The 20,514-nt window shown below is 55.0% G+C and overlaps 1 protein-coding gene across 2 annotated transcripts in view; it reads left to right on the top strand.

The window, feature by feature from the left end:
- Nucleotides 1-4,649: 4,649 nt before the first annotated feature.
- Nucleotides 4,650-20,514, top strand: part of LOC123345518 (zinc finger protein 850-like) — a 36,037-nt gene continuing 20,172 nt past the window's right edge. Inside the window, exons 1-3 of one of the 2 annotated variants that reach the window (XM_044982490.1) lie at nt 15,897-15,950; nt 16,957-17,070; nt 17,439-19,553. In XM_044982490.1, coding sequence (XP_044838425.1) covers nt 15,917-15,950; nt 16,957-17,070; nt 17,439-19,553 — 2,263 coding nt within the window. In that variant the 5' untranslated portion in view covers nt 15,897-15,916. Of the gene's footprint in view, nt 4,803-15,896; nt 15,951-16,956; nt 17,071-17,438; nt 19,554-20,514 lie in introns of those variants that run through there. The other variant, XM_044982491.1, reaches the window with a different exon arrangement.

Genomic DNA, 20,514 nt, shown 5'->3' with positions numbered 1-20,514 from the left:
AGCTCCTCTGTCTCAATAAGAAAATCAGGCAGATACACCCAGCTCAAGCAGATTCAGAGGCCGTCATTGCCCAATGCCGCATCAGTACCGCACCCAGTCCAAAAAACCCCCCAAAAAACAACATTGCAAAGTGCAAATGTGTAAAAGCCAAAAAAAAGGGCGGGGGGGTTTGCTTGGGGTGGCAAAAAACTTAGAGCTGGCCCTGGGAAAGTGAAAGGTAAAGGCGATGCAGACGTGGTCTGGGATGGAAATGCACAGGGAGGTCACCCAACCAACCTCATCCTACAGTGTCACAGGCTCCTCAAATTTCTCATAGAGATAAAACTCACTGAAATCTTATGCTCCTCTCCCTGACCCCAGTACAAATCAGGAACAGTCTGACTGCGCTGTCGGTTCATCCTCCTTTCCCTCCCCCGGTGTTAATCAGGAGTAATCCCACCGGAGTCACGTGACCTGTGTACACCAGTGTGAAGTTGTGAGAAGAGAATCAGACGACTGGCCTCTAGGTCTGTTTGCAGGAGATACACTCTCGTTGTGATCCCTGAGCTGGGTTTCCCAAAGGCCCTGTTCTCTCAGCCTTACCACCAGTGTTCCCACTAATATTTCCCACCCATGTGCAGAATGAATTTTGTTCTGTGCACTGATATGGAGGTGATGTGTGACACATCACCTTCATATCGGTGCACAGAACAAAATTCATGTGGTGGGGGTGGGGCCAAGGGATTCATAGTGTGGGTGGGGTGGGGTGCAGAGCTCGGGTTGGGCTGGGGATGAGGGGTTTGGGGTGCAGGAGAGTGCTCCAGGGCTACATCAGCAGTAGAGGACTCCCCCGCAGCTCTGTCTCCTTGCAGCAGTACCTGGGTTTCAGGGCTGTGGCCACAGGATAAGCTCCCTGCACCCAGCCCCCGCAGGTCCAGGCCGGGGCTAGGTTCAGGGGGGGGTGCCCCATGACAGGGCTGGGCCACCTGGGTTTGGGTCAGGCCACCCTAACTGTGGCTGGGTCTGGGTCAGGCCAACATGGCTAGATCTAGACTGGGCTTTCCTGGCCGCAACTGGGTTCAGGCCGGGCCGCCCCAGCTGCGGCTGGCTCTGAGCCAGGGCCGCCCAGAGGGGGGGGGCAAGAGGGGCAATTTCCCCCAGGCCCCGAGCCCCACGGGGGCCCCCACCAGAGTTTTTCGGGGCCCCTGGAGCGGGGTCCCTCACTCACTCCTGGGGGGCCCGGAAAACTCTTGCGGGCCGGGCGCCGGAGCTTCTTCTGCTCCCGGTCTTCGGCGGGGGTCCTTCCGCTCCAGGGCGGAAGGACCCCCCGCTGGCGAATTACCGCCGAAGATGGAGCGGGACCCGCCGCCGAAGTTCAGCTCGGTCTTCGGCGGTAATTCGGCGGCGGGGGGGCCCTTCCCTTCCGGGACCCGCCGGCGAAGTTCAGCTCGGTCTTCGGCGGTAATTCGGCAGCGGGGGGGCCCTTCCCTTCCGGGACCCGCCGGCGAAGTGCCCCGAAGACCCGCGGCGGGGGCCCCTCTCCGCCGAATTACCGCCGAAGACCGGGCTGCACTTCGGCGGCGGGTCCGTCTTCGGCGGTAATTCGGCGGTGGGGGGGGCCCCGCCGCGGGTCTTTGGGGCACTTCGGCGGCGGGTCCCGGAACGGAAGGGCCCCCCGCTGCTGAAGACCCTGGGCCCCCGGAATCCTCTGGGCGGCCCTGCTCTGACCTGGGCCGTCTGGGTTCTGGCTGTGCTGCCCCAGCGGAGGCTGGCTCCAGGCTCGGCCATCACAGCTAGGTTTGGGCTCGGCCACCACAGCTGTGTCCAGGCCAGGCTGCAGCTGGCTTTGAGCTGGGCCACCTGGGTTTGGTCGGGCCGCCCTGGCTGTGGCTGGCTCTGGGCAGGGCCGTCCCAGCTGGTTCCAGGCCGCGCGGCACTGCCCAGCCCTCTCCTGGGTCCAAGCCAGGCCACCCAGGTTCGTGGCTGGTCCATGCCACCCGGGTTCGGCAAATTGCACGAAATTTCATAGTGCCCTAGGCAGCTGTGTGCTGCATATGTGGCAGCACCAGTCCCAGCGACCAGCCCTATCCCCTTGCTGGTCCTGCCACAAGCTGCGCTCGTAGGTGTCAACTTTCTCCAGCCCCGGTAGGTGCCTGCACCCCCCAGCCCCTGGGGTGCCGGGGCTGTGAACTGCCAGGCCCAGAGCTGCTGGCTGAGGCTCACCCCTGGGAAGTCCTGGTACAAATTAAGCACGGGAAAAACGACATTCCTTTGTGTAGGGTGAGCTGTCCCACAGAGTCAGTGTCCCCGAGAAATGTGTCCCCTGCTGCTAGGGCTCAGGGCAGCCTCTCTAGGATCAGGAGCTCTCACCCCCATGGGCTTGAGGATTTCGAGGAGTCTCTGGAACAATCCCCCGTCTCCATCAGAAACGCCCCTTCTCCCCCGCCCTGGGGTCGGGATGTCTCCTTTCTGTCCGGTCACTAACAGGGAGGCTTCTATGTACGATGCCCCCTTAATGCGGGCAGAAGCTGCTGGAGCCCAGGGGCGGTGGGGCCCCAGGGGGCAGGGTCTGGGGCAGGGGGGCTGCAATTCGCTGGGTTGATCGCTAGGACCCAGGAGCGGCCGGGAGGCGGCTCCGGGCAGCGAGCGCTGGGCTCGGGCCCGGCCGCAGGAAGTGACTCGCAGCCGCTGCGGTGACTCTGGCTCCCAGGCTCCTGGCGAGATCCCCGAGCCCCGGGGGGCGGCTGGTGCTGGGAGCCCGGAGCCCTGGCTGCAGCCGGGAGAGGGGAATCTCCAGCAGGGCCCTTCCCGCTGCTCCCCCCCAGGAGCCTCTCCCAGGGCAGAGCCCCCAGCCCGGCCCGGCCCCTGCCCCGGGGGCCCCGCTCGGAGGGAAGGTGAGAGAGACCCGCCCCCCCCCCCGGCACCCCCGGGCTGCAGGGGGAGGTTTGGCCCCAGGCTGCTCCCAGCGGAGCTGGCTGCGATTCCCGCCCGGGGCCCGGGAAAGCTGCCGCCGAGGGTGACCAGATGTCCCGATTTTACAGGGACAGGCCCAATTTATGTTTTTTTTTCTTTAATAGGCTCCTATTGCCCCCCACCCCGGTCCTGATTTTTCACACTTGCTGTCTGGGCACCCTACTCCCGTCAGCCCGGCCCTGCAGAACAGGCCCACTGCGGGGAGGGAAATTCCTGCATTTCTGAACCAGGAACCCCCCCTACACACACACACACACACACACAGGGATGAGAAAACTGAGCAGACTCCCAGGGCTGGAGCCTGACCCCACTGGGCAGAGGCTGCTGTGAAATACGCAGGGAAGCTGTTGGGATTCCTGTCCCTGTCCCCGGCTCAGAGCTCTGCTTCCCGGATCAGCCTGTGGCTGGCAGGCGTGTGGGAAATGAGGAGACCCTGCCCTGCTCCGTGTGCTGGGGAACAAGGACCTCTCACCTTCTCCCACCCCCTGAAGCCTCCTGGCTGCTCTGACCAGAGTGGGGGAGGGATTCTGCTGCTCTTTCCCTTCTCCCCCATGACTAGCAGGATTGTGTCTGGGGCAGCAGGTGCTGAGTGGGGGACTCTTGTTGTTCCAGATGCCGGTGACCTTTGAGGAGGTGGCTGTGTATTTCACCCAGGGGCAGGGGGCTCTGCTGGACCCCGCTCAGAGAGCCCTCTACAGGGCCGTCATGCAGGAGAACTACGAGTCGGTGACCTCGCTGGGTAAGGGATTCCCGTCCCCTCAGCTATTTTAAGCCATGGGGTCTGCATGTCTGACTGCTCAGTTGGGGTCACAGAGTGCCGTGGTTCTCAGCCTGCGAGCAGGTTTCAGGGGGGCCACCAAGCAGGGCCAGAATTAGATTTCCTGAGGCCCAGGGCACAAAATGGAAGCCGCACTGCATGGGGCTGAAGCTGAAGCCTGAGCAACATAGCTTTATGGCGCCCCGTGTTGTGTGAGACCCTGGTAATTGCCCTGCTCCCTACCCCCTAATGCTGGGCCTGTCTTTTATACGCAAAAAACAGTTGGTGTGGCAGAGGTGGGCCGTGGCATTTTTATACCATGTTGGGGGAGGGGGGAGGCTCAGACAGAAAAAGTTGAGAACCCTGGTGCAGTCCACAGCTCCACTGTGAGAGGGATGTGCATCTCCACACCCCCTTCGAGGGAACAGGGGAGGCAGAAACCTAATGGACAGGCTAATTTGTTCCCATCTCTCCAGCTGTCAAGGGGCCAGAAGCAGGGGATTGTCCTGTCTGTTATTTCTCCTTCACACTCCGCTCACTGGCCCTCTTGGGACTAGCTCCACCCCTGGGGAGGCTCTCAGTGCTGCAGGCTCAGGGCGGCTGGGACAGGTTGTACAGTGGGGGGCGCTGAGAGCCATTGAACCAAACTGTAAACCCTGGATATAATGGAAACCACTTCAAGCCAGGAGGTGCGGCAACTCCCGCAGCACGGCTAGTTCCAGCACCGCCGTGCTGCTTTGGAAATAGGCAGGAGTTTAACACCAGAGCTGTGCGTGCCAGAAAGTCCCCAGACGCATCTACCCTGAGGCTTCCTAGTGAGGGCGTGACAACTCCCCACCCCTACCCTGAGATGTCTGCTGCTCCCAAAGGGTCTGAGTTACCACAGTCGCTTGTAGGGCCAGGTAAAACTCAAGGAATGTTCCCTGTGACAAATACCCTGCAAGACTCCGGACCTTGTCTGATTTCACCCCCTGTGCAGGATTTCCCATTCCCAAACCTGACCTGATCACCCGGCTGGACCGAGGAGAAGAGCCGTGGGTCTCGGATCCCGAGGCCGATGAGGAAAAGGAGAGCCCGAGAGACACCCGCACAGGTGAGGAGTCAGGGAAATTGAGACAAACATCTGGAGAGTGAAGGAAAAAGCTGGGACTCCAAACATGTGCTGTGAGCGAGGACCCTCAGTTCTGCCCCATCTCACCCAGGTCAGGGCTGCAGTCAGCAGGTGTCGTATCATTAAGGCAAATATCAGTCACGGCTTCCCACTCATCCTGTTAACTGTCGGGAATTTCCTCCCTGACTTTCCTTCCCTGGGAGTGTTGGGGGTGGGATGTGGAGGGAGAATCCAGTGTCTCCATCTCCCCAACAGTCACTGTGTTGTGTTTTCCCTCTTTGCTATTCCCCTTTCTGTCCTATCTCTCCGGCACAGGCAGTGACTGCTGTCTGGATTCTCTCTCTCCCAGCAGGTGATAGGACAGTGAGTGAGAATAAGGAAGAGAATCAGCAGCAGGAAGGTCCTGAGCAAGTGGAAGCGCAGGAGAGGTTTTTGAGCAGAGCTGAAGGGAATTTTTCCCAGTGCTTGGAACAAGGAAATGCCTGGGGAGATCAACACCGATCAGAGATGCAGCTGGGAAACTATCCTGGGAAGAAACTGGATGAATCTATTCAAGGTGGTGGAGGACGCAAGAATCCCAAGGAAACCACAGTCCAGCAGACAAGTCACAATGAAGAGAAACCCTACAAGTGCCTTGAGTGTGGGAAAAGTTTCCGTGTCAGTACATTCCTTCTCAGACATTGGAGAACCCACACAGGAGAGAAGTCCTATAAATGCATAGACTGTGGGAAAAGCTTCAGTGAGAAGTCAAACTTTATTGTGCACCAGAGACTGCACATAGCAGAGAAACCCTATAAATTCCACCTTGAGTATGGGAAAAGTTTTAGTCAGAGGTCACCACTTATGGCACATCACAGATCCCACACAGAAGAGAAGCCCTATAAATGCTTAGACTGTGGGAAAAGCTTCAGTAAAAAGCCACGTCTTGTTATACACCAGAGAGTGCACACAGGAGAGAGACCATATAAGTGCCTTCACTGTGGGAAAAGTTTCAGTCAGAGTTCAAACCTTACTGTACATCAGACACTGCACACGGGCAAGAGACCATATAGATGCTGTGAGTGTGGAAAAAGTTTTAGCAAAAGTTCATCCCTTATTCAACATGGGAGAATCCACACGGGAGAAAGGCCATATAAATGCCTTGACTGTGGGAAAGGTTTTATTGAAAGTTCATCGCTTACTAACCATGGGAGAATTCACACAGGAGAAAGACCTTATAAATGTCTTGAGTGTGGGAAAAGTTTCAGTTTGAAATCAGCCCTTAATATACATCACAAAACCCACTCAGGTGAGAAACCCCATAAATGCCTGGACTGCGGGAAAACTTTCAGTCTGCGCCCACACCTTAATAAACACAGGAAAATCCACACGGGAGAGAGACCTTATAAATGCCTTCAGTGTAGTAGAGGTTTCATTCAGCACTCAAACTTTATTAGACATACATGTCTGAAGACAAGAGAGAGACGCTATAAATGCCTTCAGTGTGAGAAACTTTTCAGTGCGGGATCGGACCTTATTAAACATGAGAGAACCCACACCAGCGAGAAACCGTATAAATGCTTGGACTGTGGGAAAACTTTTGGTCAGAGCTCATACCTTACTAAACATAGGAAAATCCACACAGGAGAGAGACCTTATAAATGTTTTGAGTGTGGGAAAAGTTTCATTTATCAATCAGTCCTTATTAAGCATCAGAGAATCCACACAGGTGACAAACCCTATAAATGCCTCAACTGTGGGAAAAGTTTTGTTGACAGAACAAAACTTACTAGACATCAGGCAATCCACACAGGAGAGCAATCACTTAAATGCTTGGACTGTGGGAAAAGCTTCATTCGGAAGTCACAACTTACTATACACCAGAGAGTTCACACCGGAGATAGACCCTTTAAATGCTTTGAGTGTGGGAAAAGTTTTGGTCAGAAGTCACATCTTACTACACATCAGAGAACACACACAGGAGAAAGACCTTATAAATGCCAGGAGTGTGGGAAAAGTTTTGTTTATAACTCAAAGCTTACTACACATCAGAGAACCCACACGGGAGAGAGACCCTATGGATGCCTTGAGTGTGGGAAAAGATTTATGGAAAGTTCATCCCTTATTAAACATGGACGAATCCACACGGGAGAAAAACCCTACAAATGCCTCGTGTGTGGGAAAAGTTTTATGGAAAGTTCATCCCTTACTCAACATGGGAGAATCCATACAGGAGAAAGACCTTACAAATGCCTCGAGTGTGGGAAAAGTTTCAATATGAAATCAACCCTTAATACACATCACAAAACTCACACAGGAGAGAAACCCCATAAATGCCTGGAGTGTGGGAAAACTTTCAGTCTGCGCTCACACCTTACTAAACATGGGAGAATCCACACAGGAGAGAGACCTTATAAATGCCTTGACTGTGGGGAAAGCTTCAATAGGAATTCAGAGCTCACCAAACACCAGAAAATCCACAAAGGTGAGAGACCCTAGAAATAGCTTGACCGCAGGAAAAAATTCAATTTGACTTCAAGCATCAGTGATCCACACAACAGAGAGACCTTGAATGTGGTGGAAGCTTCATTTGGTGTTTCCGGAATATCAGGGATCCACAAATCCGCACAAGGAAGAAACATCTGAGACGTTCTTAGTGTGGAAAATGCTCCAAGTGGCGCTAACCCTGCATTGGACATAAGAGACTCCTCCATACAGCAGGGAAATTCTCTGAATGCCCCAACTAGGGCTGGCCATGATGACAAACCTATTTCCTCGTTCCCACACACATCAGGGGTGTTTGGCTCCCAAGGATCCAGCAGCAGCTGGTCAGTGACCCTCTGGCTCTGCCTGGTCTAAGCAAACCCCAGGCAGAGGAGGAGAAGCCCCGATCAGCCCCTGCTCCCTGCTGCAGCCCTGGCAGCTGAGCAGATAGGCCAAAAGTGGGGGAAGGAAGAGAGAGAAACTCCTCCGAACGTTCCCAGTTTGGCTGAAGTTCCCCCCTCTTCCTTCCCCTCCCAACCAGGATCCCCCTGCCATGGAGAGGAGGAGAAGGGCACTTGGGCCAGGCCTCATCTTCACTCTAAGCACTGGTCCCCACCCCCCATCTTCTACCACTCCCTGGGCTGGGCTCCCCCACTGACCTGGAGCTGTTCCCTGCAGGGGGAGTGTCCCTGGGGGCTGGTAACTCCTCCCCTCCCCAAATCCCCCAGGGCGCTGGGCTCTGGGGGATCAAATATTGAGGGAGCAGGAGGATGGGTTCTGGGGAGGGAACTGGGATCGAATGGTTGGGGCTGGTGGAGCTGGGAAGCAGGAGGAGCTGGGTGCTGGGGTATTGGGGATGATGGGATAAGAGGCGAGGGAGAGCACAGGGGCAGAGAAGTGCTGCCTCTCATCACTCACCCCTTCTGCCCCCTCTGCATTCAGACAGCACCACTGAGAGGGGCTGATTCCCACAGAGCCATTTGGGGAAGGCCGAGAGATCCCACCTGTGCTTCCAAGCATCTGTCTATGGTAGGAAATGTGGTCGGGATTAGCCAGCGCATCTGTGTGACCCTCCACCAGATTTCCTAGTGTAACCTCATCCTGAGCATCTTATGTGTAAGGCTAAGGTTTTGTCATGGATATTTTTAAGGAAAGTCATGGACAAGTGACAGGCAATAAAGAAATATTCACGGCCTCCCGTGACCTGTCTGTGACATTTACTAATAATATCTGTGACAAAATGGGGTGGGAAACAGCTGCAACACCCATTGCTGGGGCTCTGGGGTCCCGTGGCAGCTGGGCAGATGCGGGGGCCCTGGCTGGGACCTGCATGGGCCCCCTGCCACCCGTGGCTCGGAGCTCTGGGACCCCAGCCCCCACGACGACTCAGATCTGGAGGCCACCTCTGGGAGCCAGGTGCTGCGGTGTACCCCCATGGCCTGCAGCAGCTCAGAGCTCCGGGGGGCAGCTGTCAGATACTGTGGGCAGCAGGGGTCCCCCTGCTGCTCAGAGCCGCCACGGGCTGAAGTCACAGAGGTCTCTGGAAGTCACAGATTCCGTGACTTCCATTACCTCCGTAAAAACACTGAAGCCTCACTTCTGTGTTCTGACTCCCTCCCATTAGCAGAGTGATCGTTAGTCCCTGAGTTCCCCCTGTGGGCCTGGATGGTTCATTCCCAGATAGTCTCATGTTACTTCAGGTCCTGCTGAACAGCATTTAGTTTTTGTATATTTTCTGCCTTATGCACCAGAATTAATTAGATGCTAAAAACATGGGAGAAGAGACAGTAAAATGTGGTGTTACCTTCTGTGCTATTGCAGGGCGATGTGGTGAGTCTGAGGGTTTCCGTCCTTCCCCCATCACTGTCACCCTCCACTCTGCAGCCTCCGTGCAACTGATGGAGAGTTTTATCCTGTGACTGTTCTACCCCTTCACCTCTGTGTCACTTACCACCGTGTCCCTGGCTCTCCATGCTTAGGAATCACAGTTCTGATGTCTGTGATCCTAAGTGAGACTCCAGAGGGCTGGAGAAGGAAGTGTTACAGATGTGGGAGTGGGCGGGTAAATCCCATTGACTCTAAAGCATAGTTTGACACTTCAGATCTTTCAGAGTAGTAGCCGGGTTAGTCCGCAAAAAGAACAGGAGTACTTGTGGCACCTTAGAGACTAATAAATGTATTGTAGCATAAGCTTTCGTGGGCTACAGCCCAGTTCATCGGATGCATGTAGTGGAAAATACAGAAGGAAGATATATACACAGGGAACATGAAAGAAATAGTGATTAGTTAAAAGAAAGCTGGGGTAAACAAATAATCTTGTTTTGCTAAAATAGGCCTGGTCAGCAAATTGCCAGGTGTTGGAGCTAAGAACTAAATAATTGTGTCTTATTCAAAGTTGCAAATTGAACAAAGGATCCCTGTTCCTATTGTGTCAGTCTCTTCTGTAGGGAACATTCTTCCCACAGATCCAACCTTGAGTTTATGAAAAGATATGGCATTCTTTCACCTCCCTTCCCAGGGACCAATGCCTGCCTTAAGACATAAAGGGGACAATCTTTATTGTCATATACTTTCACTGTTTCTTTGCTTTAACCCCTAGGAATGTAGCTGGTGGACAATCAAAGGAGTTGCTCCATTCCTATGGACCCCAAATCAGAATTCAACATATATATTTTATACTAATAACATTTTATCAAAGTATTAATTAAATGTTAACTTGCTAACTTGAGACCATGGGCGGAGACATTATGTAACCTTTTAACCATTGGCTAATGTGCTATCTTGTCTTGCTGCAAAACCTATCCCGGGGTGTGGAACTGCCTACCCCATCACTTCCCCACCCATGGAAAATCTATATATTCTATTGTAATCCGTTCGTTGACAGTGTCTCTGAGTCTAATAAGCCAGGTGACACTCTGCCAGCGGTGTGTGTAATAAACTCCTGTGCTTGGCCTCTACACGGTGTGGATTTATGTCCTTCACTTCACGAGACAAAGGATAATTTGCCAGAATAGTCCTTTTTTAGACTGTGTTATTTTAATCTTTATCTAACATCTTTTGTCATGAGATTTTTTTCTGTAGTTTGAACAATGACAGTGATCAGTATCTCCCAGCACCACCGATGGTGCGAGCTAGATTCATAGTGCAAGAGTCAGGGGAATGATGTTACTGCCTGATCCCTACAGTAATGCGAGGTACAGTTTGAAGGGGTGGGGGGAACTGAGCTGGGAAACTGCTGGGTTTGCTCCTCAGAGCCAGATGGCTGAGGCTGAGAACTGTGAACTCGCTGCATCAGAGCCACAGAGTGACTAGGCTTGGCCTCTCAGTGTCATTTGAAGCTGCCCCTGAAATCTAAAGGACCATGAATGATGCCCCAAAAAATAATGAGAAGGGGCAGTATCTCCCTATTGCTGAAATGCTGCGGTTGGGTACAGGTTAGAAGGGAGCCGGGGATGTCAACAGACCTGGGCAGCCTTGAAGCGAGACCGACCCGTATCACTGAGGCCAGAGGGAGATGAGGAACCTGACAGGCCAGCTGATCACCCCCCTCTCCATCTACCGCAGTGTCCTGTGTTTTGATGACAGAGATTCTCTTTGCCCCACTCACCCCACACTGATCCCTCTTGTGACTAACCCCCTGTGCCCCATGCTCCCCACTTACGTATGGTTCTGATATGTCGTGTACTAAGAGTGCCTGGTGGGGGATCATTGGACAATTCATGATCTGCTCAATATTATGCCAATGAAATGCATATAACACCACTGCATGGAGAATGATGAGATTTTATTGTATGTTTGCTACTAGGGTGACCATATTCCAGGTGCCCAAAAGGAGGACAGTGATGAGGGGTGGGAACCTGGGGCAGGGGGAACAGTTGTGGATGCTGGAGGGGGTGCAGTGTGGGTACTCACAAGGTGAGGTCAGTGTCGGTCACTGTCACAGTGGCAGGGCAGTGACACAAGCCCAGAACGCAGTGACAACTGTCCGTCAGCACCTACCTGCGGGACCTCCTGCCCAGGGCTGGGGCCTCGGTGGGTGGGATTCGGCAGCAATCAATCAGCTGCAGCTGTAGGGGAATAGACCAATCAGCTGTGGATGCCAGCGAATAGATTTATTGGGAAGCTGACCAATCAAGGGTATTTCTGAGCTGCAGCCCCTCTGCTCTGCAAACCCCCTGGACATGTTGTTGTTATAGGAAGACCCTGCTCAGACAGAGAAAGCAGGTTCAAAAAAGAGGCTCTGTCCAGGGAGATCCAGACGTATGGTAACCCTGTTTGTTACTGAGAGATGTCGTAGTTCTGGGGAACGCCCACAGACTAGCTCCTCAGAGACCACAAAGGACCGACCATTGGTGTTAGAAAACTATTATCTGACCATCCACCAGGAGGAAGAAGGGGATAAACAAAGACATTTACAGTTCATGTGAAGGACAGTTTGGAGCTCGCATACACCATGGAGTTGGCTGATGACATCCCCCAGCAAAGACTTTTCCGGTATAAAGCGGGGAGGGGGCAGGAGGAAAGGCCTCTGGCCACCTCTCCTCTCCCATCTCAACTCCCACCAACAAGATAACTTGAAAGACAATAGGAGCATCATTGAACTGGGGAGAGTGGTCCTCGATGGAAGGCTTCCCAGCAGGGGCGGCTCCAGACCCCAGCACGCCAAGCACATGCTTGGGGCGGCATGAGCAGGGGGCGCTCTGCCGGTCGCCAGGAGGGAGGCAGGGGGCACTCTGCCGGTCGCCAGGAGGGCGGCAGGCGGCTCCGGTGGACCTCCCGCAGGCATGCCTGCGGAGGGTCGCTGGTTCCCACGCGGCTTTGGTGGCTGTGTGGGACCAGCGCACCCTCCACAGGCACATCTGCAGGAGGTCCACTGGAGCTGCGGGACCAGCGACCGGCGGAGCGCCTCCCGCGGCATGCCGCCCCTGCTTCCCAGTGAGCATGGACTGCTGGAAGCTCTGGGGTGAGAGAAATCTTTCCTTGTAACGGGGCATCTACACTTCAAACCTAAGGCGACCTACCAGTATATTCGGTTGACTTACAGCCACCACTGTAATTACTGCAATAGCTGATGTCTATGCTACCCTCCTGGGGTCGCTGGGGCATGTCCTGCCGAGGAGCCCTTCCACCGATCTAAGAGGGGCCGTGTGGGGAGCTGAGAGCCCAGTTTCTCATCTCTAGCGGCAGCTCCCTCCATAGGCGCCAACTTCCCCTCTGCCCGGGGGGTGCTCAACCCTCATTCCACCCCTTCCCCAAAGTCCCCATCCCACCCTGCCTTTTCCCACTCCAGCCCTGCCCCCTTCTCCCATGTCCCCACCCCTGACCTGCCTCTTCTCCGCCTCCTCCCCGAGTGAGGTGGGGGGAGAAGGAGGCCAGGAGTGGGGAGCTTGGCTGCCCGTAGGTGTGGAGCACCTGCTAATTTTTCCCTGTGGGTGCTCCAGACCCTGTTCTCTGTAAAGAGTGGGGGAAGCCAGCTGAGGCTTCTCACCGCCCCCTCCCCCTGTTCCCTGCTGGGAGTGTGGAAAAGCCGCCTGGGGCTCCTCCCCACGCCCCATCATTCCCCTCCCAGGTTGACCCCAGACCATTGATAGCTACTTGGAGTACAGTCCTTCAACCAGTTGTGCACCTACCTTATAGTAATTTCATCTAGAGCAGTGAATTCCTCCCTGCTGGTCAGAACTGAGTCTAGCCCGGCTAGCCCATTGTTACCTCCCCCACCGTCAGAAAGCAGGAGTTGTCCCTCACATGTTCCCAGCACTTATTGCACGTTGGGTGCTAATGCCAACTGCCAGCTGCAGCGCTTCACTTCCCGCTACCGGTGAGTGAGAGGAGGTTGGGGAAAGGACGCCCCGCCCCCCGCTCGCACTCACCGGCGGCGGGAAGTGGAGCAATGCGGCCCCAGCCATGTTGCTCAGGGAGGGAGGGGGTTAGAGAAAGGTTCCCCCTCCCACTGCACTCACCCGCGGTGGGAAGTGGATTGGTGCAGCTGGGAGCTGGCTGAAGCCGGGCTACTCAGTTTCCCGCCGGGGAATGGGGGCGGGGAACCTTCCCCCAAGCCCTCTCCCCAGAGCGACATAGCTGGGGCCAAGACAAGGGAAGCGTCGCGCCCTGCTCCAGGTCCCCACTAATCCCCTGGGCCATGCTGGACCTGTGGGGACCCTAAAAGTGCCCCCCACAGTTCCTGCCTCCCAGACCCTTGCGGGGAGGCCTGGAGCCCCACACAGCCCCCCCCCCGCAGGGGGCTGCACAGAGCACCCAAATGGTTAGGGACAGCCCTGGGAGCAAGGAATCAGATTCTTCTGCTATTCGATTCCAGCGGGCTGGGGTGTAAAAGGAAAGATCCCCAAAATAGCAGGACCCTTCTCCCGCTTACCTCTGTGCAGGGGTCAGCACCACCATGGTGCACGACAGACACTTGACATTACTGGGCTTAGTGACAGACACTGGTGGTGGGCAGGAGGGGGCTCTGGGCTGAGGCAGGGGGTTGGGGTGTGGGAGGAGGTACAGGCACTGGGCTGGCAGTGTGGGTTCTGGGGTGGGGCCAGGCATGAGGGGTTCAGGGTGCGGGATGGGGCTCTGGGTTGGAGCAGGGGGTTTGGATGTGGGGGGTGAGGGCTCTGGCTGGGGGTGCAGGCTGTTGTGTGGGGCTGGGGATGAGGGATTTGGGGTGGAGGAGGGAGCTCCAGGCTGGGGCTGAAGGGTTCAGTGTGTGGGAAGGAGCTCAGGGCTGGGACAGGGGATTGTGGCATGTGAGGGCTCCAGCTGGGGGTTCAGGCTCTGGGGCGGGGCTGTGGATGAGGGGTTTGGGCTGTAGGAGGGTGCTGGGACTGAGGGTTTCAGAAGGGGATCAGGGCTGGAGCAGAAGGGTCAGGCATGGTGGGGTGAGGGCTCTGGGGTGGGGTTGGGGATGATGGTTTGGGGTGCAGGATGGTGCTCCAGGCTGGGCCCAAGAGGTTTGGAGGGTGGGAGGGGGGTCGGGGCTGAGGCAGAAGGGTGGGGCACAGGAGATGTGTTCAGGCTCCATGCAGTGCTCACCTCAAACAGCTCCTGGAAGCAGCAGCATGGTCCCCCCTCTGGCTCCTACTTGAGGTGCCCTGTCCTCAGGTGCCACCCCCACAGTTCCCATTTGCCGTGGTTCCCAGCCAATGGGCTCAGAGCCACGGAGTCAGCGCTCAGGGAGGGGGGACGGAGGCAAGGTGCAGAGCCGCCTGGCCGTGCCTCTGTCATCAACAGCAGGGTTGGGGGAGGCGCTCGTGGGGAGCAGCCCCCATGGACATCATAATTTTTACCGTGTACAGACACGTTGCTGAGCCTGGCTGACGTGCACAGTTCGTGGGTTTTGGTAAAATTAATTATTTTAGGGAAAAGTGTCAGAACGGCCACCAGCGAGAGCTGCTGGCCACACTCTGAAGCCACCAACATTTTAGTCATGAGACCCCCTGGGCTAGATGATGGTGATGGTCCCTCTCCGATCCTAAAGTCTGGGAGTGGAACAGGAGCCGGAGCCAGAGATGCTGCAGCGCGATCCCTTCAGCGCTAGGACCCAGGAGCGGCCGGGAGGCGGCTCCGGGCAGCGAGCGCTGGGCTCAGGCCCGGCCGCAGGAAGTGACTCGCAGCCGCTGCGGTGACTCTGGCTCCCAGGCTCCTGGCGAGATCCCCGAGCCCCGGGGGGCGGCTGGTGCTGGGAGCCCGGAGCCCTGGCTGCAGCCGGGAGAGGGGAATCTCCAGCAGGGCCCTTCCCGCTGCTCCCCCCCCAGGAGCCTCTCCCAGGGCAGAGCCCCCAGCCCGGCCCGGCCCCTGCCCCGGGGGGCCCCGCTCGGAGGGAAGGTGAGAGAGACCCGCCCCCCCCGGCACCCCCGGGCTGCAGGGGGAGGTTTGGCCCCAGGCTGCTCCCCGCGGAGCTGGCTGCGATTCCCGGGCCCCGAGGGTGACCAGATGTCCGATTTTACAGGGACAGGCCCAATTTTTGTTTCTTTTTCTTTACTAGGCTCCTATTGCCCCCCACCCTGTCCCGATTTTTCACACTTCCTCTCTGGGCACCCTACTGCCGCCAGCCCCGGTGGGGGCAGGGCGGGGCGGGGGGGAGCCAGCCCCTGCCCTGCTGAACAGGCCCATTGGGGGGAGGGAAATTCCTGCATGTCTGAACCAGGAACCCCCCCCCCCCTGCCCCCACAGGGCTGGGAAAACTGACCAGACTCCCAGTGCTGGAGCCTGACCCCACTGGCCAGAGGCTGCTGTGAAATACGCAGGGAAGCTGCTCGGGTTCCTGTCCCTGTCCCCGGCTCAGAGCTCTGCTTCCCGCATCAGCCTGTGGCTGGCAGGCGTGTGGGAAATGAGGAGACCCTGCCCTGCTCCGTGTGCTGGGGGACAAGGAGCTCTCACCTTCTCCCACCCACTGAAGCCTCCTGGCTGCTCTGAGCAGTAGGGGTCTGAGTTTGTTACTCTGGCCTCCCAGAGCTTCAAGTACTTTTCCTTTCCCATGACTAGCAGGATTGTGGCTGGAGCAGCAGGTGCTGAGTGGGGGACTCTTGTTGTTTCAGATGCTGGTGACCTTCGAGGAGGTGGCTGTGTATTTCACCCAGGGGCAGGGGGCTCTGCTGGACCCCGCTCAGAGAGCCCTCTACAGGGACGTCATGCAGGAGAACTATGAGACGGTGACCTCGCTGGGTAAGGGAGTCCCATCCCCTCAGCTATTTTAAGCCATGGGGTCTGCATGCCTTACTCTGCTCAGTTGGGGTCACATAGTGCCGTGGTTCTCAGCCAGGGGCCCCTGTGGGGCTGCGAGCAGGTTTCAGGGGTCCACCAAGCAAGGCCAGAATTAGATTTGCTGAAGCCCAGGGCACAAAACGGAAGCCGCACTGCATGGGGCTGGAGCTGAAGCCTGAGCAACGTAGCTTTACTGCACCCCGTGTTGTGTGAGACCCTGGGTAATTCCCCTGCTCCCTACCCCCTAATGCTGGGCCTGGCTTTTATACGCAAAAAACAGTTGGTGTGGCAGAGGTGGGCTGTGGCGTTTTTATACCATGGGGAAGGAGGGCTCAGACAGAAAAAGTTGAGAACCCAGGTGCAGTCCACAGCTCCACTGTGAGAGAGACTTGCATCTCCACACCCCCTTCGAGGGAACAGGGGAGGCAGAAACCTAATGGACAGGCTAATTCGTCCCCATCTCTCCAGCTGTCAAGGGGCCAGAAGCAGGGGATTGCCCTGCCTGTGTTATTTCTCCTTCACACTCCGCTCACTCGCCCTCTTGGGACTAGCTCTACCCCTGGGGAGGCTCTCCGTGCTGCAGGCTCAGGGGACAGGTTGTACAGTGGGGGTGCTGAGAGCCATTGAACCAAACTGTAAACCCTGGATCTAATGGCAACCACTTCAAGCCAGGAGGTGCGGCAGCTCCCCCAGCACGGCTAGTTCCAGCACCTCCTTGCTGCTTTGGAAATAGGCAGGAGTTTAACACCAGAGCTGTGCGTGCCAGAAAGTCCCCCCAGACGCATCTGCCCTGAGGCTTCCTAGTGAGGGTGTGACAACTCCCCACCCCTACCCTGAGATGTCTGCTGCTCCCAAAGGGTCTGAGTTACCACAGTCGCTTGTAGGGCCAGGTAAAACTCAAGGAATGTTCCCTGTGACAAATACTCTGCAAGACTCCGGACCTTGCATGATTTCACCCCCTGTGCAGGATTTCCCATTCCCAAACCTGACCTGATCGCCCGGCTGGAACGAGGAGAAGAGCCGTGGGTCTCGGATCTCCAGGCCGATGAGGAAAGGGAGAGCCCGAGAGACACCCGCACAGGTGAGGAGTCAGGGAAACTGAGACAGAAACATCTCGAGAGGGAAGGAAAAAGCTGGGACTCCAAACATGTGCTGTGAGCGAGGACCCTCAGTTCTGCCCCATCTCACCCAGGTCAGGGCTGCAGTCAGCAGGTGTCATATCATTAAGGCAAATATCAGTCACAGCTTCCCACCCATCCTGTGAACTGTCAGGAATTTCCTCCCTGACTTTCCTTCCCTGGGAGTGTTGGGGTGGGATGTGGAGGGAGAATCCAATGTCTCCATCTCCGCAAGAGTCACTGTGTTGTGTTTTCCCTCTTTTCTATTCCCCTTCCTGTCCTTTCCTCCCAGCACAGGCAGTGACTCCTGTCTTGCTTCTCTCTCTCCCAGCAGGTGACAGGACAGTGAGTGAGAACAAGAAGGAGAATCAGCAGCAGGAAGGTCCTGAGCAAGTGGAGCCGCAGGAGAGGTTTTTGAGCAGAGCTGAAGGGAATTTTTCCCAGTGCTTGGAACAAGGAAATGCCTGGGGAGATCGACACCGATCAGAGATGCAGCTGGGAAACTATCCGAGGAAGAAACTGGATGATTCTATTCAAGGTGGTGGAAGATGCAAGAATCCCAAGGAAACCACAGTCCAGCAGACAAGTCACAATGAAGAAAAACCCTACAAATGCCTTGAGTGTGGGAAGAGTTTCCGTGTCAGTACAATCCTTCTCAGACATTGGAGAACCCACACAGGAGAGAAGTCCTATCAATGCATAGACTGTGGGAGAAGCTTCAGTGAGAAGTCAAGCTTTATTGTGCACCAGAGACTGCACGCAGGAGAGAAACCCTATCAATGCCGCCTTGAGTATTGTAAAAGCTTTAGTCAGAGGTCACCACTTATGGTACATCACAGGTCCCACACAGGAGAGAAGCCCTATAAATGCTTAGACTGTGGGAAAAGCTTCAGTAAAAAAATACATCTTGTTATACACCAGAGAGTGCACACAGGAGAAAGACCATATAAGTGCCTTCACTGTGGGAAAAGTTTCAGTCAGAGTTCAAACCTTATTGTACATCAGACACTGCACACGGGCGAGAGACCATATAAATGCTGTGAGTGTGGAAAAAGTTATAGCAAAAATTCATCCCTTATTCAACATGGGAGAATCCACACGGGAGAAAGACCCTATAAATGCCTCGAGTGTGGGAAAAGATTTATGGAAAGTTCATCCCTTATTCAACATGGGAGAATCCACACAGGAGAAAGACCCTATAAATGCCTTGAGTGTGGGAAAAGTTTCAGTTTGAAATCAACCCTTAATTCACATCAGAAAACCCACTCAGGTGAGAAACCCCATAAATGCCTGGACTGTGGGAAAGCTTTCACTCTGCGCTCACACCTTAATAAACACAGGAAGATCCACACGGGAGAGAGACCATATAAATGCCTTCAGTGTGGTAGAGGTTTCATTCAACACTCAAACTTTATTAGACATACATGTCTGAAGACAAGAGAGAGACACTACAAATGCCTTCAGTGTGAGAAACTTTTCAGTGCGAGATCGGACCTTATTAAACATGAGAGAACCCACACTGATGAGAAACCATATAAATGCTTGGACTGTGGGAAAACTTTTGGTCAGAGCTCATACCTTACTAAACATAGGAAAATCCACACAGGAGAGAGACCTTACAAATGCCTCGAGTGTGGGAAAAGTTTCATTTATCAATCAGTCCTTATTAAGCATCAGAGAATCCACACAGGTGACAAACCCTATAAATGTCTTGACTGTGGGAAAAGTTTTGTTGATAAAACAAATCTTACTAAACATCAGGCAATCCACACAGGAGAGCGATCACATAAATGCTTGGACTGTGGGAAAAGCTTCATTCAGAAGTCACAACTTACTATACACCAGAGAGTTCACACCGGAGATAGACCCTTTAAATGCTTTGAGTGTGGGAAAAGTTTTGGTCAGAAGTCACATCTTACTACACATCAGGGAACACACACAGCAGAGAGACCTTATAAATGCCAGGAGTGTGGGAAAAGTTTTGTTTATAACTCAAAGCTTACTACACATCAGAGAACCCACACGGGAGAGAGACCCTATGGATGCCTTGAGTGTGGGAAAAGTTTTATGGAAAGTTCATCCCTTATTAAACATGGACGAATCCACACGGGAGAAAAACCCTACAAATGCCTCGAGTGTGGGAAAAGTTTTATGGAAAGTTCATCCCTTACTCAACATGGGAGAATCCACACAGGAGAAAGACCTTACAAATGCCTCGAGTGTGGGAAAAGTTTCAATATGAAATCAACCCTTAATACACATCACAAAACTCACACAGGAGAGAAACCTCATAAATGCCTGGAGTGTGGGAAAACTTTCATTCTGCGCTCACACCTTACTAAACATGGGAGAATCCACACAGAAGAGAGACCTTATAAATGCCTTGACTGTGCGGAAAGCTTCAATAGGAGTTCAGAGCTCACCAAACACCAGAAAATCCACAAAGGTGAGAGACCCTAGAAATAGTTTGACCGCAGGAAAAGATTCAATTTGACTTCACACATCAGTGATCCACACAACAGAGAGACCTTGAATGTGGTGGAAGCTTCATTTGGTGTTTCCGGAATATCAGGGATCCACAAATCCGCACAGGGAAGAAACATCTGAGACGTTCTTAGTGTGGAAAATGCTCCAAGTGGAGCTAACCCTACATTGGACATAAGAGACTCCTCCATACAGCAGGGAAATTCTCTGAGTGCCCTGACTAGGGCTGGCCATGATGACAAACCTATTTCCTCGTTCCCACAGACATCAGGGGTGTTTGGCTCCCAAGGATCCAGCAGCAGCTGGTCAGTGACCCTCTGGCTCTGCCTGGTCTAAGCAAACCCCAGGCAGAGGAGGAGAAGCCCCGATCAGCCCCTCCCCCCTGCTGCAGCCCTGGCTGCTGAGCTGATGGGCCACAGGTTGGGGAAGGAAGAGAGAGAAACTCCTCCGGACGCTCCCTGTTTGGCTGAAGTTCCCCCCTCTTCCTTCCCCTCCCAACTGGGATCCCCCTGCCATGGAGAGGTGGAGAAGGACACTTGGGCCAGGCCCCATCTTCACTCTAAGCACTGGTCCCCACCCCCCATCTTCTTCCACTCCCTGGGCTGGGCTCCCCCACTGACCTGGAGCTGTTCTCTGCAGGGGGAGTGTCCCTGGGGGCTGGTAACTCCTCCCCTCTCCGAATCCCCCAGGGCGCTGGGCTCTGGGGGATCAAATATTGAGGGAGCAGGAGGATGGGTTCTGGGGAGGGAACTGGGATCGAATGGTTGGGGCTGGTGGAGCTGGGAAGCAGGAGGAGCTGGGTGCTGGGGTATTGGGGATGATGGGATAAGAGGCGAGGGAGAGCACAGGGGTAGAGAGGTGCTGCCTTTCATCACTCACCCCTTCTGCCCTTTCTCCCTGCCCCCTCTACATTCAGACAGCAC

Source organism: Mauremys mutica, chromosome 12, assembly GCF_020497125.1.
Source record: "Mauremys mutica isolate MM-2020 ecotype Southern chromosome 12, ASM2049712v1, whole genome shotgun sequence".
NCBI lineage: Eukaryota > Metazoa > Chordata > Testudines > Geoemydidae > Mauremys > Mauremys mutica.
The sequence above is the reverse complement of the archived record's forward strand: the minus strand, read 5'-3'. Positions and strand labels throughout refer to the sequence as shown.